This window comes from Phascolarctos cinereus, unplaced genomic scaffold, assembly GCF_003287225.1.
Source record: "Phascolarctos cinereus isolate Bilbo 61053 unplaced genomic scaffold, phaCin_HiC Scaffold_5;HRSCAF=322, whole genome shotgun sequence".
NCBI lineage: Eukaryota > Metazoa > Chordata > Mammalia > Diprotodontia > Phascolarctidae > Phascolarctos > Phascolarctos cinereus.
In genome coordinates, this window is record NW_027555958.1 from 414,750,185 (window position 1) to 414,774,598 (window position 24,414).

Here is a 24,414-nt window from a genome sequence, read left to right on the forward strand (position 1 = left end):
CCCAAACTGAGAGGAAGAGAGAGAGAGAGACAGACAGACAGACAGACAGACAGAGACAGAGACAGAGAGACAGACAGAGAGAAAGAAGACAGAAGAGAAAAGAGATACTGAAAATGGGACAGAAGAGAGACAGGAGAGGAGGAAGGAAGGGGAGGAGAGAGAGGCAGAGAGAAGGAAAGGGGAAGAGGGGGAAGAGATGGGGGGAGAGAGGAGGTTTTGTTCTCTCCTTTTATAGCCTATTAAATGAGTGGCTCTTCCTGGATCAGTTGCCAGTCATCTTTGACAGTTTCCCATCCCTCTGACTTTGAGCTAAGTGTACATGACCATCTCCACAGGACTAGAGCAGGCACACTCAGCTTCAAGGGCTTTTAAGTGTAACAGGGGACAGGCCAGTGAGAACCCAGAACTTAGGAGCGTGCTCAGCATGCGTTGCCTAAACCTGCTCATCTCCCCCCCCCCACCTCCCAACTTTTCCTTTCTTCTTACTGTGTGGGCCTTTTAACTGGTTGCTGAGCTGGAACTGAGTGTATATATAAGATATACTAATTAGTCAAATCAAAGTATTTTCCTCCCTGGCTGTGTTTGAGTGAGGAGTATGAATTGCTGTGGGCCTCCGGGTGGGGAAGTCAGCATAGGGGATTGCATTACAAATAGCACACTAGACTTCCACTGAGCTCTTCCCCTTTACACTAGTAAACCCCTAGATAGGGTAATTCACTTTATGCTCCGATGCTTTTGTCCTCCTCCTGTGACAGGCTTAGATAGTCACGAAGCTTGCTTGGGGAAAGCTTAAAAAAATGTCTATAAGTGTTATTTAATTCAGAGCTTCACTAGAACACCAAACTAAGTGCTGTTCTATAGAAATTCTTTATTTAATTCCTAATAATTCATAAAGAACAACAGAAATACATAACAATGATAGTATTAGATTTTTCTGTCCATGTTAGTAAAATACTTCATATAACGCTTTTTTTTAAGCTGAGTAGAAATGACTTCTGTATGCAGAGTTCATGATTGTGGGTCTCACAAATGTGGCAAAAAAAATATAACAAAGGCCACAAAAATATTTTTTTTATCCAAAAAAGAATCTTCTCTTTCAGTAGTTTCCTTCTAAAAGATCTATGCTAGAGAGGTTTGATTAACATGTGGACACATTTGGAAGTTCCAGTCATGTTTGTCTCCATCCCTTTTTTTCTTGAATTTTCTTCTATGTTTTAATTTTTTGGAGTGATGGTGAGGTACTTGCTTTAGGTATCTTGTCAGCATTGATGTAGTTGACAGCAGCCTGCAGAGGATTTGGTCAATGTCATAAATGGACTCATTTTGTTGATCAACATTTGAGGAAAAATTATCTTCTGGCTAAAAGGAAGAAACAACTGATAGCATAAAACATTTTTCTTTCTGGACACCAAACCTAACCTGTGTGTGAATATATAAACTTAAACTCTAATGATTTGTTCCTGCCATAGTTTTCAGTTTTCTAGCCGACATGTTATTCTGAAGGGAATGTAGAAGTGAAGGCATGCCACTCCGACCTGCCTCTACCCCAAAGGAGATCACCTTGACTGCCATCATCAATAGCTACTTATCAGGTTCTTACGCAGGAATAGGGAGCTATGCTATGAGATTGAATATAGTTCAGGTTAACCAGAAAATGGCAAGGAGTACTCATTCAACCCTTACTACTTCTTTCTCTGAACTTGGCCAAATCATATTGTCATCTGTAGTGGGCTACTCTTCTAGTGTTCAGCTGACTTCACAGGTGCTGAAATCCTGCCATGCTGGATGACTTACTATCTCATATAAGTGTCCAGAGTTTTTCTGTGGCCATGCCTTTGCTCATAACTATAATGCTCTCCTCTCTGTCTCCATATATTGAAAGTGTGTCTGTTTTCCAAGGCTCAGTTCAAATTCTACCTCTTGAAGCCTTTGTTGATTGTACTATCAGAAATAATCTTTCTGTTCTTGTATTAAATCAATGAGAACTTCTCTTAAGTGACAACTAGGTGAATATAGTGCTAGACCTGGGAGTCAGGAAAACCTGAGTTCAGAAGTGGCCTCAGAAAATTGATAGCAATGTCACCCTGGGCAGGTCACTTAACCTCTATCTTATTGGGAGATTAAAGTGAGATAATATTTGTCAAGAACTTTGCAAACCTTAAAGCACCATATATGTTAGCTATTATTGCTATTGTTATGCTAGCGAATTATTAATTTTGCATGTGTATGATTATAGGATCATAGATATAGAGCTGTAAGGGGACTTCATAGTTCAACCTCATTTAAAAAAAATATATTTTTTTTATTTTAGGCAATTGGGGTTAAGTGACTTGCCCAGGGTCACACAGCTGATAAGTGTCAAATGTTGGGTCTGAGGTCAGATTTGAACTCAGGTTCTCCTGCCTTCAGGGCCGGTGCTTTATCCACTATGCCACCTAGCTGCCCCCAACCTTATTTTTGTAGACGAAGAAACTGAGGTGCAAAAAAGGTTAAACGACTAGCATATGGCCATGGAAATGGTGCCAGACCTGGGATCTGAACCCAGGTTTTTCTTTACTCCAAGTCCAACATGCCGCTACTGCACTCTGCCTAGAATCATCTGGAGAGAAAGAAAATTCAAGAGGAATATACATGTTCTCAGTGCCATCTAAATTTCTGCTCCCCGTGGCAAAGCCCAGTTACCCCAAATCACAGAATTACAGAATATTATTGTTAGGAGGGCACTTAGGGAACATGTCCTCCCATCCACACTGGAAAGAGAATTTCCCTCATTACAGCTCAGGATTGAAGCAGAAGAAATGACAAAGATCAACAAACAGAATTTATTGAGGCATAGAGCCCTACTCTTGGGTATGTTGGACAGATCTAGGGTAGGGAACCTGTGGCCTCAAGGCCACATGTGGCCCTCTAGGTTCTCAAATGTGGCCCTTTGACTAAATCCAAACTTCATGGAACAAATCTCCTTAATAAAAGGACTTATTCTGTAAAACTTCGACTCAGTCAAAGGGCCACACCTAGGGACCTAGAAGGCCACATGTGGCCTGAAGGCCACAGGTTCCCCACCCCTGGAACTTAGCCTATAAAAACCCATAGAACTTGAAGAAATGAAGGTGAAGGGGGACAACCTAGAAAGGGAAGAATTTGGATATAGATAGATGTGAATTCTCCTCTGCCCCTCAGACCCTTTTTTGGTTATTGAAATAACAACTTGGTGAAAGATCAAGACATTCTGCATTTTTAAAAATACAGAGAGGCAACATAGCATAATGGAAAGGGCATTGGGCATCAGAAACTAGGATGAGGCCTTTGGAGAACAAAGTTTGGAAATTGAGTCTCCCCCGACACTGTGCTTAAAAATTCTGCTGCCATAGTGTTTTTTGCAGTTTTTGAGACTTTAATACATTGAACTTGACTTATTCTAATGTAAATACCTTCAGTGGAATTTTTGGCACAAAAATCATGTGCATTTTACAAAGTAATTTACAAAAGGTGATCCTTCCCACACAATTACCAGCCCTAAGTGTTGTAAACCTAGTTTGTCTACCCCTAGTGCCCATTTAGAAACCTGAGTTTTGATTCTGGCTGTGGCACTTACCAGCTATGTGACCTTAGGCAACTCACTTATTGTTCCTGAAACTCAGTTTCCTCATAGTAAAATGAGGTTTAGACAAGATAAGTGTTTTCCAATAGCCTGGTAAAATTTTTGGAATTCCTTCCTGTAGACTTCTGTCATCTGTTTGAAGTTTGGCAGCTCCCCAAGGCTCAGGGAGCTGGTGGCATCATAACTTTGGTGAGATAGTTTGGAGGGAGGGAAAGGAAAGATTATGAGGAAAAAGTCAGAGGATGAAGATAGAGGAGAAGGAAGTCAAGTTTTTGAGTTAATAAGTTTTGCCAAGTAAGAACCTTTGGTAGTAATTTTTTTGTGTCCTGGTTTAAAAAATTGCCATAATTTCTGCCAGTCAAGTTAATTTAAATTTATAAATTAAATATTTTATATTTAGGCATATTTATGTGCTTCTGTAAGTATATAGAAAACTGGCTTCAGAATCCTAAAGGCCTGACAGACTATGTGATCTCTTGGTGCACCAGGACACTTATGAAGAATGCAAGATGCACCCTGCCTATGTGACAATCTACATTGGTAGAAGGAGTTTTCTTATTGGGAGTTGCTTATACTAGTCGTGTCAAACTCAAAATAGAAATGGGGGGGCCACTAAACCACATATGTGCCTGTAGCCACATATTGACTTAGAAAACCACATATAACCTAGAAAACCACGTATAATTATCCGTGTTCTGTTTTATTTTTATTACTTTAAAAATGTTTCCCAATTACATTTTAATCAGGCTGAGGATGCACTTGAGAGTATAGGTCTACTGTTTGACACCTCTGCCTCACACCAATATATCACAAGTCCATTCCCCCCCAAAAAAAAAGAAAATTGTGTATGCTAATGTTAACATTAAGAGATATCTTGAACTCTTATTTTCTCTGAGAAAGAGGTTTTCAGTGCCTAGGCCTTTTTTTTTTAAATAGTGAGAGTTAAGACCAGAAGTTACAATACATAATCTTTTTCAATACCTTTTTTGGGGGACAAGGGTGGACTTGTGATTTCAACTGTTGCACATCAATCAGCAAGTGCTCTGTAGCCTACATTATTAGACACTTGCCTGGAAGCAGTGAAATTAAGTGACTTCCCTCTGGTCACACTCCTAGTATGTGTCAGAGACAGGCCTGGAAACCAGGTCTTCTGGGCTCTGAGCCACTTCTCTATCCATAGACCATGCTATCTTATCTCTAAGCAGAAGTTCATAGCCTGGGATCCATGAACATTTATTAAATACATTTTTAGAATTATAATATAATTGGTTTCTTTTATAATCATTATGTATTTAATTTAAAATTTTATGTATTTAAAACTTTATTCAGAGGCTTTACCAGACTGCCAAAGGGGTCCATGATGCAAAAAAAAAAAAAAGGTTAAGAACCCCAGCTCTAGTGGAAACAGTTCTGGATTGGCAGTCAGGAGACCTGAATTCTGTATACTTAGTCTTGCCAAATAGCTCTGTGATCAGTAATTTAAACTCTCTGAGCCTTTGTTACCTCCTCTGTATAATGCAGAAAATATATTTTCACTACTGACTTTATAGGGATGTTGTTTGTAAAAACAATGTATTATGTAATCAATGTGAGTTGTTATGAAATTGTACTGTGGTACTGTGATCTTTTTTGTTGAGAAAGCACAGAGTACTTAATCAGTGTTATTCTTATGAGATAATGAGTGACAATAGTATATTGCAAATAACCCATTGGCAGATGCAAGAAATATATATTTTATATATATATATATGTATATATATATTTTATACATATATATGTATATATATATATATATATATATATATTTTGTATATGAGTTTTATAATCCTAAGAGACAAAATTAACCATTGCCTATTCTGTTGGGGGTGTGTGTGTGTGTGTGTGTGTGTGTGTATGTTTGTTAAATGTCATCCTTTGCTGAAAAATCTCAGGGCACAATACAAGAAAATCATAGGATAACACATAGAAAGTGTGATGATCTGTCCAGGGGGGTTGTTTTACTTTCCCCAAATAATGTTCTGGCTTGGCAGAATATGTACAATCAACTTAGGAGCTGTTACCCCCAAATGATGTTGGGGGATTTCCCCAACATAAGGTTACTTATAGTCAGGATAACATATTTGTAGAAAGATGTGCTACATTCATTTGTGTTCTTGAGGAGTTTGCGGATATGTATACATGCATTATATAACATTTTCATTACAAATTTCCATCACTACTTCACCTTCCTTGTGTGTTTCTTCCATTGGTTCCAAAGATAATGTCCAGATAAAACAGTCAGGATTATAAAGAGAGTTTCCACTAAAATATAAGAGAGCTTGGCACAACTCCAAAAATTGCAGCCCAGCTGGTCCAGAGGATAGGGCAAACAGGAATGTGGAGGCGTAAGCTGCATCAAATCTACTTCTCCTGGAAAAATCTCCCATCCAACCTTTGCCCAGGTTGCTCTAGCACAAACACAGAAGCTCTCTTTGACAAAGCAGGCAGACCATAGAGGAATGACCAGAGATAGGCCTTGAATGAACATGTTTTTTCTTCTAGCTGAGAAAAAAAAAATTATGGTGAGTTGACCTTGTTTGTGCCAGAAGCCATGTCAGAGATTGAGCCAAAAAAAAGTCCTTAAAATTCACAATGAAGTATTTTAGGTCCATTTTAAACAGCATGATATTTCAGTCATAGCATTTCAGATGAGAGCTATAATTTTCTGAGCCAGGGCAGCAGTAACTTGGAGGGCAGTGTGACATTGTCAAATAGATTGATTCAAGGATGGTTCTATGAGGTCATAAAGAACTTCAAAACCTTCTAAGTTGGCAGTATTAGAACTAGAAACTGTAACAAAACCTCCCAGCACTGTGAATTTTTTCTCTGTGTATCTGTTTATATGATCTTTATAAAACCCCTTTTATTCAAAGAAATTAAGACACATTTCGCATTAGTAATGAAACTATAAATCTTGGCCAGATATTTAGGTTGAGTAATAAAGGTGGGCAGTATGGCAAAGTATTTTAAGTTTATGGATAATAAAGGTAGGTTGTAAGTATAATGAGACATGGAAATATAGGCAGGAGGAGCGACATGAGCTCTCCCTTGACAGCCCTACATGAGGCAGCTTTTGAAAGAGCAAAGAGATGGGTAATACATTTTTATGATTTTGAAGTTGTTACATCCTATTTTAAAAGGCAGCCAGGTGGTGCGGTTGGATAGAGCACTGAGCTTGGAGTCAAGAAGACCGGAGTTCAAACCCAGCCTTAGACATTTACTAGCTGTGGGACCCTGGATGAGTCACTAACCCTGTTCCCTTGAGTTTCCTCATCTGTAAAATGAGCTGGGAGAAGAAACTGGCAAACCACTTCATTATCTTTGCCAGGAAAACCCCAGCTGGGGTCACAAAGAGCCAGACATGACTGAAATGACTGCACAACAATAACAACGTATTCTGTTTTAATATTTCATACACAACCCTTGATATACATTCCCTCCAAGTATAAACTTCCTAAAAGGATGGTGGTGACTAACAGTACATGTACCCTTACATTTTAGTAGATTACTGTTTGTTAAAAGAAAAGACAGGTCACTTCAGGTTTTCTCATTTAAAAAAATTCTTCATATTTATCACTCCTTCTGTCACATTAATATTCCACTATATTCATATCTATTCATACACACAGTTTTTTCAGTCAGCTCCCCATCTTTGGGTCCACAATTTGTTTTCACCATTTTGCTATTACAAACAGTGCTGCCATGAATATTTTGATATAGATTGGGCTTTTACTGATATCCGTAACTTCCTTTGAGTATAAATCCAATGGTGAGATTGTTGGGACAATGATTATGAATACTTTTTTAACTTTTCCTACAAAATTTCAAATTATTTCCCAAAATAATTGATCAGTTCACAATTTTACCAGCAGCAAATTGATGCCTGTTTCCTTACATCTCTGCTAGTTTTGACATTCTTATGTGTGTGAAATGATACCACTGATATTTTATTTTACATTTCTCTGATTATTAATTACTTCTGATACTTTAAAAGTGATTGTTGATAATTTTAATTTCTTCTTTTGTGTTCTAGTCATATCTTTTCACCATCTTTTGGGAAATAGGTTATAATCTTTTAGATTTGGGTTAGTTCTTTATAGATTTTGAGTATCAGACATAAAAATCTGACATGTTTTGTGTAAAATTTTTTCCTGGTCTTTCTCTCCTTTTTTCTCTTTTTAGTCTAGCTGCATTTATTTTTGCAAAAGATTTTTAAAAAAACATAAAGTTGCCTATTTGTTTTTAAAAGCTACTCTTTATACAACAGCTAATGAATTTATCAGTTAGTCATGATTCTGAGTTATAACTTTCCATTCTTCAAATTTCTTAATGATATAATTTTCTTCTATTTATTTTACTTATCCATTTTGAATTTCTTATATTTAATGTATGTGTGATATAATTTAGGATAGGATGCTGAGCTAAGACTATTTTCTATCAAACTGATATCCACTTTCCCCTAGCAATTCTAGTTGATTTCAGAGGTGTTTTTTTTTTTCCTTTTCTCCTATACTTTGTGTTTGTGGTTTAACCTCCAGTTATTTGATGCATTTTGTTGTGATTTTAAATGTCATTCCTCTTGTTATCTCTTCTTCTTGGTTCTTCTTAGCAACATATAGAAATAGTCTCAATAATTTTTGTTGCCTCTTAAGAGTTTTCTAAGTAAACCGTAACATCATCCAGAAATAGAGATACTTCGGCTCCTTTTTGCTAGTCCTCATTCTCTAATTTCTTTTTCTCATCTTATTGCCAAAGCTAACATTTCTAGTATCATGTTAATAAATAATGGTTATAGTGGGCATCCTTGCTTCACTACAGATCCATTGGGAATGCTTTCAGTATTTCTCCATCATAGATAATGCTGGCTTTTGGTTTTATAGAAATTCTTTTGAATATATTAATGAGAGATTATTTCATTCCTATACTTAAAAAAGTCCAGGGATTTTTAGTGTTTAGTATGAATGAGTGTTATATTTTAATGAAGGATTTTTCTGCATCTATTAATATAATAATGTTGTTATAATACTTGGAATGCTCCTACTTTCACATGGTCTCCCTAGTAAAGCAACACCAGGATCAGGGTGTTCTGTGACTCTTCATCTACTCAAATCTGTGGCTGATGCAACAAGATGGCTCATTGGATAGAGTGCTGGGCCTGCAGTCAGGAAAATCTGAGTGCAAGTCCAACCCTAGACACTTATTAGCTGTGTGACCTTGGGCAAATCACTTTGTTTGCCTCAGTTTCCTCAACTGAAAAATGGGGATAATCATAGCACATACCTCCCAGAGCTGTTGCAAAGATCAAATGAGATGATATTTGTAAAGTGCTTAACACAGTGCTTGGCACTTAGTAGGTGCTATGTAAATGCTTATCCCCTTCCCTGATGAACTCTTCTCTGCCCCTTCCTTAAATCTGTTTACTTTTACTAGTCAGAAGGAGACAGTAGCAAAAGCATTTAAAGCATTAACAGCATTTAAAGAGTGTGATCAGAATAGTAGCAATAGAATATTCCTCCCATAAGCTTGGGACACTCCTACCAGTATATATACCATCACTGGAAACAATGTGAGGAACACACGTGTATGGAATACTCGTGGCCAGTGCACATCTTGATGACGAATACAAAAAGAGGGCATGTGCGTGACCATGGTACACATGTGGAGGGCCATATACTTAGGGAATATGTGTGTCCAGGGTACGTGTGTGGATGGGCAACTTAGGTGTTTGGTATCATAGGGCTGCTCTTGTCTTGTAGTGGTGCACTCCTCTTTGTGGGCCTGCTTCCCAGGGGGCACTGATGTTTATAATATCATTTTACCACTGCTTTCCATTGGGCATTGCATCACATCTCTCTGCTGACACCCACTAGGCTTCAACTGCAGTCCTCAGTTACCACTTAGGAGAAGTGGTTTCTCCCATCCCTTTTGAAGTTTAGAGTGCAAAAAGAGCTTCAACTGTCTTTCAAAGACAGGGAGGTACCTCTCACACTAGGACTAGGAAAGAAAACCCAGGTTCTTTATCTCCATAAAGAGAGCAATCTCTCAGTTCCCAGGGTCTTAGCCTCCAGAGTCCAGGCTATCTTGGAACACAGATAGCCCAGATGCATTTATACCATATTCTGAACTCCTTCTTGTTGTTAGAAGGCTCCTAATTCTTGTCCTAATCCTCTATTTGACTTAAAGTTAGAAGGTCTCTTTTAGAGGCAGCATGGTGTAGTAGATAAGGCACAGGCCTTGGAGTCAGGAAGACCGATATTCAAATCTCACCTCAGGTACTTATTAGGTGTGTGACTGGGCAAATCTCTTAACAGCTTGATGCCTCAGTTTCCTCAACTGTAAAATACTCTCCCTTCCAGATCTAAATCTCCTATTCCATGATTCTTTAAATTCTAGCCAATTCCTATTATCAACCCACATCCCTCCAAACAATTTTAGGAATTGTCTCTCAAAAAAGTGCAAAGCTTACGTGTAGATCTGAGCTGCTACTCAGTAATCTTACAGTAAAACTGGATAAGTGGAGAGAAGCAAGAATAAAGCTAAATAAAGTTGGCAAAATTGTTATCCACCCTCCTGGGCCATATTCCTGCCTTTATTATGCACATGTAGGCAGCAATAGCCTCTTCACATTATTCTGATTATTAATGTGATTTATTATGCTAATTGTTTTTCCTAATATTGTACGGTCTTTGCATTTCAAATAAATTCTCTCCATTAGATTTTTAAATTGTTATTAGTGTAAAGTACTATAATTCCTGTTTAACAGTACATCTTGTTCCCATCACTCACTCGTGGCTGCTCCTTTCCTGTCCATACAAAACAGAGATAAAGTTTATCTTTGTAACAATCCAATCTCAATTATACCCCTCCTTCCCACATCAAAGATAAGTGTCAGGATTCTATTTTTGCTGTAAGAGCTTTTAAAAAAAATTTCTTCCTCAAAAAGCAGGGACGAGTGTGGTTTTAGAATGATCCCCTCTTTCCTCCTACCCACATCATTGTTTGTTTAAACTTTGCTTGTGGTACCCCCTATCAAGTAATATTATTTTACTTCCCCACTCTTTCCTTCAGTCCTCCAGATGATCTAGTTACATCTCTTTCCCCATTCTGGGCTTCATCTTTCTGTTTAGCCTTATACTAAGTGTGACTTTAAAAGTACCACAGGTTTATGACCTCCCTACAGAAACTACATCCACATCTAGATTACCTTTTATATTTTTATCTACTTGGTATATTTGCTTGACAAAGCTTCTGCCCAATTCTGGCTTAATTAAGGAGGAAATAATTGAATTAATGACATTGTTGAAAAAGAAATCTTTTCTAATGATGGGAGTGTGCTTGTTTTTTTTTTTCAGGACATGTAATTTTGGGGTTCAGGTTCTTAATATGTCACATTTCAGCATCCTCCATACCTCTTCATTGAGTAGCCATAAATATTTTGAATGAGTGATTTTAAGTAGATGAATTGCTTCCTCCTTGTTGCTTAAACAATTTTTATTTGATATTGTAGCTCTGGACTTGGCACCAAATTTCTTTAGGAGTCAAATTGAGGATTCCTTTCTGTTGGCATCCTATGGATTCTAGTGATTGGTGGTCTGCCTTCAGTTTCTGATATTTCCAGAAATTATTTTAAAATAATTTTTAGAGTATAATATTCAGACTTTTAAAAATTCTTTGGGGGGGGTAGCCATAATTTTCACATTGTCTCGCTAGGTTCCTTCTTTCATCTCTATAGATTTGGTTTGTGGATATTGGAGATCTTTTAGTTTTCCACATTTTTATTTTGCTCTGTTGTTTGTGGCTTGCCCTGGGGCTTGGGGCCTCTCTAAAAGCCCCCTGGGGTGCAGCTTGCCGCTACTGCTCTCTGACCTTACTCCCTTCCCACCCCAATGAGACAGAACTTTCCTACTGACCCTTAAAGCCGTTCTGGGCTAGTAAGCTGCTTCTCTGCTTCAAAATTTTATCTGAGGCTTCATTGTAAGGTTGTTTGGAGGGGAATTTGGGAGGGCTTCAGGAAGTTCCTTCTTCACTCCACTTGGAAGTTCCTATAATCTCCTTCTGACTAGTTGTCCCACCCTCTTACCATCTGTAGACTGAGAGCTCCCCAACCTACTGCTGATACAACTGCCCCTAAGGCCCACTGATGGCTTGCCAGGCCAGGCCTGTGCTGCATTGCATACCAGGCCTGACTACCACCATGGGAAGACAGATCTTTCCTGTTGACCTCCTAAATTATCTGGGGCTAGAAAATTGTTTTACCTCAATGTTTTGCTGGTTCTGCTGCTCCAGAATTCGAGGCATTATTTTAAATTTGTTTGGAGGGGAATTTGGGAGGGCACAGGTGAGTTCCTGCCTTTTCTCTGCCATCTTGGTTCCTCCCCCTCCTCATGCACATTTAGAGAGATGTCCCTTTACCCTACACTGAGGGGGAGCACCTAGGGGAATTGTGTTGGCCCTGTGCTATTCAACATATTTTATCAATGACCCAGATAAAGGTAAAGATGATATGCTCATCAACTTTGTCAATGACACAAAGTTGGGAGGGGTGACATAATGTCATGATGGGTGACAGAGTCAACATTTCAAAGGTTCTTGACAGGCCATTTCAGAGCATCTTGATTGGTCTGAATCTAATGAAATGAAACCCATTAGGGATAAATGTAAAGTCTTGCTCTTGGGTTAAAACCCCCCCCAACAACTTCATAAATAAATGATAAAAGAAGCATGATTATACAGCAATTATTCTGAAAAAGAACTGGAATTTCATTGGGTTGCAATACTAATATGAGCAGCAATATAATGTGGTAGCCAAAAAAGCCATTCCACTTCTGGATTGCATTAATAGAGGCATAACTTCCAGGAACAGAAAGATGATAATTCTACTGCACTCTGTCCTCCAGGACTCATCTGGAGGATTGTGTCCGTTTCTGTACACTACAGTTTAAGATAGACACTGATAATCTTGATAAATAAAGAAGAGTAACCAGGATGTTGAAGGGCCTTGAGTGGATGGCATATGAGAGTTGGTTGAAGAAACTGGACACGTGTAACTTAGAGAAGACTCAGTACAAAATGACCAGTATGGAAATGTTTTACATGATTTCACACGTATAACCTATATCAGATTGTATACCGTCTCAGGGAGGTGAGAGGATAGGGAGGAATGGGTAGAATTTGGAACTAAAAACAAAACAAAACAAAAACCAACCAATGAATGTTAAAAATTGTTCTTATGTGTAATTGGGGGAAAATAAAGTATTATTTAATAAAAGAAGAAGAGGATGAACAAGTATTTGTTGTGTAAACTACAGTGGTGATTCTTTTCATGTATGGGTTGGGCTAGATGGTTGCTAAGGTCCCTTCCTACACTCAACTTATGTAGGACACAGAACAAACTTTTGTTGGTTAGATAGATTATTCTTTCTTAAAATGTATATAATAATATATTATGTTCATAATTTTATTTATGATTTTTCCATTAGTTTCTGTTTTGCCATATTTGAAGTCAGTAGAGACCTGGGTTTAAATGCCCCCTCCTCCTGAAAATTTTTAACAGTGGGACCATGAGCAAGTCTCTGACTTTCAGTTTCCCCATCTGTAAAAAGGGATAATAATGTCCATAGTACTCTTTTCATAGGGTTGTTATAAAGATCAAATGAGATAATATGCATAAAGCATTTTATAAATCTAATATATAAATATTAGTTATCATTACTATTTGTTGTTGCTGGTTATTAAGTTAATTTTTTTAAGAGTGGCTATCTTAGTAAATTAAAGCTTCTCATAATCAAGGACTATGTCTTATATTTATATATTGGGTTGTAAAGCCCTCTGCCTAGAATACTACTAGGCACATGGTAGGTATTCTATGAAATGGTAGACTTCTTGGGGACAGGCTCTATCTCTTGTTTCAACTCTGCATTTTTAGGACTTAGCACTTGAACATAGGAGACAATAAACATTTGAGGCACTGAGTTGAATAAATAAGTGGTTTTGGTTGAGAAGTCTCTTTGTTGAAATTCCATAAAGAATAACATGGCAAGCAGTTGGCTAGATCTTTGACAGGCTATTTTTTAAAATTGCACTTTTAATTTGTATTTTTTCAGCTGCTCACCTGGCTCTGAAAAAGTCCATTGCAAAGATCCAGGCAATGATTACAGATCCAGAGAAAGCACTGGGAAAAATGCACAAGGAAGACAAGGTATCTTGCTTGGCTTTTATTCTGAGAACCCCCATACTCCTAGATCTTGATGATAGCCGCATGTATAGGGACTATTGTGGTTTTCATGAATTACTTCATGAATGAACAAATGAATGAATAAAGCATTTATTAAAAAAAAGCTCTATGCTAACCATGGTGGGGTGCTAATTAAATAGTAAGGCAATCCATGCTCACAAAGAGCTCACGTTCTCATGGGGAGGATAATGTATATGGAAAGTTTCAGATGGAAAGGTCCCATGGGTGCAGCAGCAAAGCAGATGGTAATGCCTCTTCTTTAATGTCATTTCCACTGATAAAGTGATATCATTTTTTATCTTATTTAATCCATGAGATAGTCCTGTGGGGTAGGTAGTGCAAATTATATATTATTATGCTTATCTAAAAGAAGAGTAAAACTAATAGACAAAAGAATGGCTAATTCACATAATCAATCAGTCAATAAACATTTATTAAGCACCTCCTATGCACCAGGCCCTGTGCTTTAATTAATTATTTTTGCTTTATTGATTAATTAATTTTAAACATTTAATTAATTAATAGCATAACCATTCAGTAAGAGAGCAGGGCTTTTGACTAAGGCCTCCTGAATCCACATGCAGTGTTTTTGGCTTCACCACCCCTGTTTCCATCTTGCATCTCCACTTCTCCATTTTGCAATTAGGTTCTGATCCTCAGCAGCTATTACTGCTATTATTACATGACAGCCTCTGATGAGTTAGGGGCTCATTAAGGTCAAAATAGATAGTTATTGAGTGACTTGGAAATGTGTCGAACAAACCAAAAAGATCCTATGTGGAACAAAAGACTTTAGTGTTCCTGAGATACATACTCCGATTGCCAAAAATATGTTTGTGTTTAGGGTCCTGAACTCATGAATTTTTCTGCACAGTTTTCTGGGTCTTCCCCAAGGGACTTTATACTTCTGTGAAAAAGGAGAACTTGAAGCAGCCCCCTCTGCCCTGAAACAGTCTGATATCACCCCCTTCAAATGGCACCTATCAAGCCTGAGCAAGTGAAACACTCTAGAAATGATTGCAATGTGTAGTGAGGCTTCTCCGTGGCTTGGTCAGCAGCCCATAGATAAGAGAATTTTGTGGATCTGGTTACCACAGATTCTTTATGATGAATAATCGTAACCAAAAAATACTTTCTTTGACCCCTATATATAATAGGCCATACTTTCTAATGAAATAACCACATTGTACATCATTTGCATTGTAGGGGAAGATAGGAAACTAAGGTAAAACTATGTTCTGTACCATTTCTTTTCCAGTTACCAAGCAACAGTAACTCTTTATGTGTCCTTATCTCTCCTCATCCCAAACATCAAAAACTCTTCCATCATAAAACCCCTTCTTAAAATCACAATTTCTTGCTCTTCCCATCCCCAAAATATTCAGAACTGTGAAATAGAAAAGTACAACGAATGGGGGTGAATTCATCTACATATGCCTTCAACTTTTCCCCTTCTGTGTTAGCACAGAATAGTGTTTCTTTTCACATGTAACTTTATTACAAAGAGCACTGGTATCTATCTGCTCTATTCCCTTTCCAACTTCTGCAAACTGGGCATGCATTATTTGTTTTTACAGTATCTATGAATTTTAACATGTTCAGGGATAGCAAGGAGTTACCCCTAAGGCATTGAAGGGTGTCTTTTTCTGCTTCTTTATAGGTGGCAAGCTCCCACTGGTTTGCTCTCTTAATTATCTATTTGTCAAACAGACCTAAATAGTTTTTAGGAAAGAATATATATTGAGCTGGAGCAGTAAGGAAAGTTTGTATAAAACATCCCTCCAAAAGCTTATGATACACACTCTCTCCCAACAAATACATACAGAGTCCAGGGGAAAGTGGGCTCAAGCCTAGAGAGCATATATGCCAAAGGAGTAGCTTAGGTCCTGGAAGTCCTCAACATATTCATTTTTAGATGTGGTTTAGTTTTTCTGCTGAGCTCTTTGTAGCACTGAATCTTAATTTAATCTTTCCATGGCTCCTGACACAGTCATTCCTCTCAGTTGTTCCAGAGATGCTGCTAAGAGGCCAATGGGAATCCCATGGAACCTCTGAAGTTGAGACGGTTCTTCTCCTGCCAAGGTGGAGATGGGAGGAGGAGAAAGGAAAGGAGGGAAAGCAAGGCCGAAGCCTGTGTTCTTTCTTCAGGCAGCTTCTTCTTCGGGAGCATAGATGGAGTACCCTGTCCTTGTTTGCGGCTTGCTGGAACCCAAATCTCTGAGAGATGCTTTTTAATAACCTGAATTCTGAACTGGCTTTTTTTTTTCTAGATGATCTATGAAACAGGACTGAGTCTCCTTCCTGAGTGTGCCCCCAGTACTTTCTAAGATATTTCCCTCTTAATTTAATTGTTTTACTGATTGACAAAGACTTGTTCTCACCTTATTAAAGAATAATATAAGGGTATCTTATCTTTTATTTTTGTGAGGATTGTGTGACTTGATTGATTTACTCAAAGGTTCTTTTTGTATCCCCATGCTTAGCACAGTGACTGGCAAATAGTCAGTGCTTAATAAATGTTTATTGATTCTGACTGACTGATTAATCCCACCTTCCACAACAAAATGGGCAAAATGGGCAGCCAAGTGGTGCCATGGTGCATAGAGCACTGGGCCTGGAGTCAGGAAGACGCAGCTCCCTGAGCTGAACTCTGGCCTCAGACACTTAATAGCTATGTGACCCCAGGCATGTCACTTAACCCTGTTTGCCTCAGTTTCCTCATTTGTAAAATGAACTGGAGAAGAAAATAGCAAACCACTCCCGTATCTTTGCCAAGAAAACCCCAGACGAGGTCACAAAGAGTCAGACGTGACTGAACAACAAAAATTCACAACAGAAAGATCATTTTAAATATTTTTTTGGAAAAAAAGGAGAATCAAAGAAGGTTACTAACGGTAGATGGGATGGTGATAATAGGCAAGAGAGAGAAGGCAGCGCTTCAGTATTTCATCCTATCATCCCCTTTTCACACCTATGCAAATACATCTGCATCCCAAAGAGAGACCTGGACACAAATTCCACCCCCTATATTTATATAAATGACCACGGGTAAGTCACTCAACCTCTCTAAAGTTTTCCCATATTTATATGATTTCCCCTGTATCCCTATAAATCATTTTCCTCATCTATCAAATGGGATAATAATAGGACTTACATTATAGGATTGTTGTGGAGAATCAAATGAGATAATATAAAGTATTTTGCAAACCTCAAAGCACTATATAAATGTCAAATGCCATTTTTATGGGTAAGTTGGCATAGGCCACTACCACCTCAAATTATGAGAGGGACTACTGTTTCCCTGGCAACACTATTTGGTGTTTTCATGGGGTTGTTTATAGTGGGAGGTTTGAGTTGTTGACCATTTAGCAAGCAGAATTAAAAGCCCCCATTTCCTCTTTAGAACTTGCTCATTAATGCCTGCCGGGCCAAAATAGAGTGGCTTGAGCTCCATCCAGAAACAACTGTAGAAGAGCTTTTTGAACAAAAGCAGCAACTGGAAGACCTTGTAAATCCTATTTTGGTGAAAATGGCCACACCACGTGAGTATTAAACAGTAGAACTGTTCAATGAAAAAATGCCAGAAAGGATGAAAATTAAGGGAAAATGTTTTTAAGATGTCCTAATTTCTCAATGCTTTTTTTTAACCATCTATAGTCATAGATGCTTCTTGATCTTATCATTACTAATTGATCCATTAGTTTAAAAGTAGTTGTAGTTCTCTATTATAAATGATACCAACTTACTTAACCTCTTCGATGCCTGCTTTTACTAAGATTAATGTCATTCCACTGACATAATTTCATACTGGATGTCAAATGCTATTTTTTTAACCATTTACACACTTCATTGACCTGGAAAATCTTAGAATATTTAGTCAATTAAGTGTGTTATATACAGATACATGTGACATATATGCACGTGTATGTTATATAATGTGTTAAGGTGGAAATATCACTGGAATAGGAGTCAGAAGAACTGAATTCTAATCTAGGAGCTTTGACTAACTTTCTGTGTGATGTTGGACAAGTCATTTAGCCTTTTTGAGCCTTTGTGTTCTCATATGTAAAGGGAAGACATTGGATTAAATGACCTACGATGTCCTATTAGTTCTAAAGACTCAGATTCTGATTTGATATGTAATAAGGCATTGCTCCTCTGGATCTAGCCCCTTATGCCTTCCCTTCTGGAAATATTTGAAAAAGCAGTTCAAGGTCATTTGTACAACCTGACCCAAATGGCCTGGAGGAAGATAGGAGATTGGGGGGCGGTGTGGGGAGGAGAATGGAAAGCCAGTAGATGTGCTTCTCCAAATCTCAGAAGACTGAGTTGGAGGGGCTGATATGAATGGAAGGCAATGCTGTCCATGTTCTGGAAAAGGTAGGAATTAAACGGCTACTTCTAGAGTAGCATAGGTATACAATACATTACTAGTAAATGATCATAATAATTTAGTGTTTTATAAATCCAAAGATCTAAGCTTTTGGGACAGAAACTAACTATTTGACAAAAACTGCTGGGAAAACCGGAAACTGTATGACATAAAGTAGGTATAGACCAACATCTCACACTGTATATCAAGATACGGTTAAAATGGGTACATAATTTAGACACAGAGGATGATGCCATAAGCAAATTAGGGAAACATGGAATAGTTTACCTGTTAGATTTATAGATAAGGGAATGATTTAGGACCAAACAAGATATAGAGAGAATTAAGAAATATGAAATGGATAATTTTGATTATATAAAATTAAAGGTTTTTTGCACAAACAAAGCTGATACAACCAAAATTAGAAGGAAAGCAGAAAATTAGGGGAAATTTTATGACAAGTATCTCTGATAAAAGCCTCATTTCTCAGCTATGTAAAGAACTGAGTCAAATTTATAAGAATACAAGTCATTCCCCAATTAATAAGTGGTCAAAGGATATAAACAGGCAGTTTTTAGATACAGGAATCAATACCATCTATAGCCGTATGAAGAAATGCTTTAAATCACTACTGATTAGAGAAATGCAAATTAGAACAACTCTGAAGTATCACCTCACACCTATCAGAATGGCTAATATGACAAAAAGAAAAATGCTAACTTTTGGAGGGGATGTAGAAAAACTGAGATGGACACTAATGCATTGTTGGTGGAGTTGTGAACTGATCCAGTCATTCTGGAGAGCAATTTGGAACTCTGCCCAGAAGACTATCAAACTGTGCATACCTTTTGATCCAGTAATATCACTACTAGTTCTGTATTCCAAAGAGATTAAAAAAAGGGAAAAGGGCTCATTTGTACAAAAATATAGCAGCTCTTTTTAGTGTCTATGAATTGGAAATTGAGGGGATGCCTGTCAATTGGGGAATAGCTGAACAAGCTGTGATATTTGATTGTAATGGAATATTATTGTGCTGTAAGAAATGGTGAGCAGGTGGCTTTCAGAAAGATCTGGAAGGAGTTACAGGAACGGATGCAGAGTGAAGTGAGCAGAATCAGGAGAATATTGCACACAGCAACAGCAATACTGCACAGTGAACAGCTTTAAGTGACTTAGCTGTTCTCAGCATTACAATGATTAGAATCCCAAAGGACTCATGATGAAAAATCCTGTCCACCTCCAGAGAAAGAACCGATGGTGTCTGAATACAGATTGAAGTATACTATTTTTTACTTTCTTTCTTTCTGAGTTTTTTTCCCTGCAAAATGATTAATTTGGAAATATATTTTATATGATTGCATATGTATAACCTATATCAGGTTGCTTACTGTCTCAGGACGGGGAGAGGGAAGGAAGAAAGGGATAGAATTTAGAACTAAAAACTTAAAATAAAAGAATGTTAAAACTGTTTTTATATGTAATTGGGGGAAAATGAAATATCATTTTTTTAAAAATGGCTACTTCACTATGAGTTAACTTTGATCTCACTCAGCCTCACTATGACTTAATCTAGAGTGGGGAATAGGTATTTATACATTCCGTGATAGAACATAGGAAAGAAGTGTTCTAACAACTACCTGAAGAAACTCTTTGTTCAGAAAGAGTGGCCAAAGGATAAAAGGTGAGGACAGGATACTGTGAAGGTGATTTAGAACAATTTGAACTTGTAAAGGTCAGAATTTGGGGAGGAGAAATTTGGGAGAAATTGAAGATAAATAGATAATTTCTAAGTTCAGATTCTACTTCTGTTTCTTGTGGGAAAAGGTGGCAGGAAGCACTGTGGGAAAGGAGACGAGGACTTAAACTGAATTAGGAGAAATAAATTTCGAAGGTGTCTTTGAGGAATTTGGGCTTATGAAAAAGGCCAGATCCTGAATTTGAAAGGGAGAAATTCGATAGAACTCGAGAATAAGGTAAAGGTGAACATCTTCAGTTGTAGGAAGAGAAGAACTCGGTATGAGCATGGATCAGAAAAAAAGAAAACAATTAAGAAGCTAAATAGGACTCAAAGGAGAATGAAAAGAAGTTGGTTGGCAAAGGAAGATAAGCAAGATAAATAAGAAGTCTGTGAGAAAAGGGTAAGGAAGTAGGGCGTGGCTAAGAATTATTGAGACAAAGGGAAGAAAGTGGAGTATGATTGTACAGTTGTGAAAAGCAGAAGTTGGGCTATAAAAGTGAAGTGTAAGCGCTCCAGGGTCATTAAAAAACAAGGCTGAATATCTCAGGATCAGAACCAGGCATAATTTTGCAGTGATTTGCACTGAGTCTATAAATGTTTGTATTTCTGCCACAGCCAAGTGATTTATGTATGTTCCAAGACTGTATTTATTTTCTTCCTAGAAGAGAGGGGAAGGGATGCAAGGAACACCTCTCCACATTCCAGACTAACAGGAAGAGTGAAATATTCTGAAAAACAAAACAAAACAAAAAACCCCCCACAGTAATAGGGCTTCCATGGGGGAAAAGAATCTTAGCACAGTGCATGGCATGTGGTAGGTGCTTCACAAATTGACTGATTGATTGAAGTGGCAGAGGGGAAATATGAACCTTGTCAGGAAAAATGTCACATGGAAAAGGAGATGAAAAGGACAGATGTACACGAGGAGCTATAAAACAAATGTGAGACTCTTTCTGAAGAATGGGGTGCAGGAAATTCTGATGGGTAAACAGCTCCCCCTCCACATAGAAATGATAGCATGTAGCCACAGAAGCGAGATAATACAGGAAGGATCAAAGGAAGAAGACCATCACGCTGGTGGTTGATGACTTCCTGCCAGGATTACCGAGACAGCTATTTTTTGACTTGGCAGCGACAATAAAAAGAACTGTTGTCTTCTTAGGGCTTGTAACCAGAACTCAACAGAGTATGTTCCATGTGCTATCAAAACAAATGACTATCCTCTTCTGGTGATTCACTTGGGTATGATGATATTGCTAGAAGGAACCTAGAAAATATTGCCAAAGATTACAGTGTCTTAGGCAAGAAACTGAAAATCACAGAGGATGTAGATTGCATTTTCCTTGAAAAATTGGTTCAGGAGGAGATTGATGAAAATGGGATTTGGATTTCTGTACCACCGCTTAAAATAGTGAAATGCTAAGCTCTTGGTCAGGGATAGAGCACACCTAACAAAGGCTGGCAAAAAATATATTTGCCCAATGTCTTGCAAATTTAATAAAAACCCTTTACATAAAAAAGGATAGGGAAGGGATAAAAGTGCCTGTATATCTGCCTTAAGCTACAGAGGGGTAACAAAGATGGAAGCAGCAGCTGGAATTCCCAGAAGTGCACAGGAGACAAAAGTCAAGAAAGGATACAGCAGTAAAACTGATGGCCTTATTTGTCTAATCTCTGCAAATGTCCAAAGGTTAGGCAACAAACGAGAGGAACTAGAGGTCCTAACACATGTAGGGAAATTCGATCTCATAAGTATCACTTAAATTTGGTGGGATGAAACCCATGGCTGGAATATGGCTTGGAGATTATACTTCATCCAAAAGAAACCAGATTGGTCAAAAGGGATAGGGGATAACATTATGTATTAAAAAGTATGTACATGTGAAAAAATCCAGGAACCAGAGAGGGGAAATCTGGGAACTAGCATGTTGGAAAGTATTTGAGTGCTATCAATGGAAAGAGAAGGAAAAGAATTTTTTTTTGTTTTGTTATTGGAGTATACTGTAGATAGAAAGAGGAACTTAGATGAGGAGTTCAGGAAATAGGTCATGAGCCTAACACAAACGTATCATATAGTAGTGATGGGGAATTTATTTATTTTGAAATCTGCTTGAACTCTCTCTCCTCAAAACAGAGTAACTAATGATTTCTTAGTTGGCTTTAATGATTAAAAATGGTAGAAAAACCAACAAGGAAGAATTCTGTTCTGGATCTGATTCTCATTAAGAGGAGGAACTGATTCCTGGGGTAGAGATAGTGGGAACAGTGCAGGGAAGAGACCACTCTGTCATTGAATCTGTGACAAAGTCACAGGAAAGTCACGCACCCAAGATTTGGGGAAAGTTGATTTCGAAGGGTTCAAAAGAAGCATAGGTAGGGTCCTATGAATTAAAATTCTGTGGGGGATGGAGTGGGGTGGGGAGGTCAGTTGAGGAGGGATGGGAAGCTCTCAAGAATAAAATTGAGAAGAACAAAGGGAAACCTTTCAAGTAAGGAGGAAAGACGAGAGGTATCTGAAGAGACTGATATGGATCCACAGGGAACTTAAACACCCAAGTTAGAGTTTTAAAAGCTATGTATAGAAGATGGAAGCATAAATAAATATAAGAGCATGATATGTTCCTATGAAAACAGTATCAGGTGTGCTAAAGCTCAAAATAAGTTGGAGTTGGCCAGGAAATCTAATAACAATGAAAAGAATAAGTAAAGAGATATCTAATTGCCTGTGATGAATTCAAGTTGTGTGGCCCAAAGACAGTGTTGAGGACTAAAAGAACTGGTGGTTATGATTGCTAAGCTACTGTCAGAGTATTCAAAAAACTGTGGAGAATGGAAAAGGTGCAACAAGACTGGAGAAAGGCAAATCTTTTCCTGAGTTTCAAATAAAGGGAAAACTATAAGCCAGTGAGTTTGACTTTGATTTCTGGGAAAAGTCTAGAATGGCTCATAGAGATGGTGAGTGAGCATCTACCAAAGCAAGCCGTGCTTTCCAAGAGCCAGTTATGTCAAGCTAGTCTTTTTCCCTAATTTGTTGGGGTCACTCAGTTGATACATCAGGAGAATGCAATATGCGTAGGTCACCTTAATTTTACCAAAGCATTTAATAGAGTTTCTCATGTTATTCCTGTGGAAAAGATGTGGAGATGAAGATTTGAGATGTAGTAGTTTCAATTTAATGATTAAATATTAACGATTCAATATCAGTGTGGCTGGAGGTCTCCAGTGGAGTGCCCCAGAGATCCGTGGTTGGCATTGCTGTTCAAAATCTTTTAATCAGTGGCTTGGTTAAAGGTATAAATGAAATGCTTATGGGTTTTGCAGATGACATAAAGCTGAGAGAAATAGCTAACACACTAGGTGACAGAGTCAGGATCCAAAAAGATGTTGGCAGGGTAGAGCATTGAGTTGAAGCGAATATGATGAAATTCAATAGGGATGAGTAAAAGCTTCCTATTTCCTGAGTATAGGATCGGTGTGGGAGTGGGATATGGGCATGGTAGACAGAAGTTTGTATGAAAAGCATCAGGGATGGTTGGTGGATCACAGCAGTGTGATGTTGACAGACAAAATAGCGAATGCTATCTTTGGCTATGTTAGAGAGGCATAGGGATGGGGACTGCACCTGGATAACTGCTCTTCTGCCAATGCAAGGTGTAAACTTCTCTGCAAATTAGTCTTGGAGAGTTGCCTAGAGCCCTAAGAGTGACTTGGCCAGGGTCACACAGCCAATAGATGTCAGTGATAGGACTTGAACCCAGGTCTTCCTGACAACAATGCCAGGTCGTTATCCATTATGCCATGCTGCTTCTTGGAGGCATAGCTTTTAGGAGCAATGTGATCACACCTCTATACTTTGCCTTGTTCGGAGCACATCCAAAGGAAAGTAGCTATGATGGGGAAAGGCTTTGTGTCTAAGTCCCCTGAGGATCAGTTAAAGGAACTGGGGATTTTTAGCCTGGAGAATAGAAAGGTAGAGACATGATTGTTATATTCAAATATTTGAAAGATCGTCATATGGAAGAAAAATTAGATTCATTCTGTTTGTCCCCAGAGGGCAGAACCAGAAACAGTGATGAGAATTACAAAGAGGCAAATTTAAACCTGATGTTAGAAAGAACTTCTGAATAATTATAGCCATCCACAAAGTACCATGTGTTCTGCCATGCAGAGGGGCACTTGCATACTTCTCTCCCTCTCAGTTCCACTGCTCCCAGGTCCCTGTTTCATGGACCATCATCTCCTTATTACCAAAAGCATGGACCTAAAGAAGGTGGTGGGACATACACAGCCCCAAGACGAAGAGGCAAGGGGTATGGAACCTCTAGACAGGGCATCAGTACAGACTCAGAGTGGCAAGGAGTTCTAGGTACTGAGGATCCAGGAAACAGAGAAGTATAATGTGGAGGAACAAACCCAAACTTTGCCCTTTG

General features: G+C 38.2%; 2 protein-coding genes across 5 annotated transcripts in view; one reads left to right on the top strand and one right to left on the bottom strand.

Annotated features, from left to right (window-relative positions):
- ANKRD45 (ankyrin repeat domain 45) overlaps positions 1-24,414 on the top strand; it is a 54,139-nt gene that overhangs the window by 26,717 nt on the left and 3,008 nt on the right. For 3 of the 4 annotated variants that reach the window (XM_020970457.2, XM_020970455.2, XM_020970456.2), the window contains exons 4-5: positions 13,744-13,838; positions 17,278-17,416. In XM_020970457.2, coding sequence (XP_020826116.1) covers positions 13,744-13,838; positions 17,278-17,416 — 234 coding nt within the window. Of the gene's footprint in view, positions 1-13,743; positions 13,839-15,877; positions 16,408-17,277; positions 17,417-24,414 lie in introns of those variants that run through there. The other variant, XM_020970458.2, reaches the window with a different exon arrangement.
- TEX50 (testis expressed 50) lies at positions 857-6,349 on the bottom strand. Its single transcript, XM_020970459.1, has 2 exons — positions 5,826-6,349; positions 857-1,359 (listed from the first exon to the last, which is right to left on the bottom strand). Exons 1-2 carry the CDS (start codon positions 6,126-6,128, stop codon positions 1,120-1,122), a joined length of 543 nt encoding a protein of 180 aa, XP_020826118.1. The 5' UTR covers positions 6,129-6,349; the 3' UTR covers positions 857-1,119.

Excerpts from the sequence above, each read along its gene's own strand:
- TEX50 (XM_020970459.1), bottom strand. The coding sequence starts at position 6,128 with ATGTTCATTCAAGGCCTATCTCTGGTCATTCCTCTATGGTCTGCCTGC. Across the intron at positions 1,360-5,825 it reads GGAAGAAACACACAAGGAAG|CCAGAAGATAATTTTTCCTC; the intron begins GTGAAGTAGTGA and ends TCTTCCTTTTAG.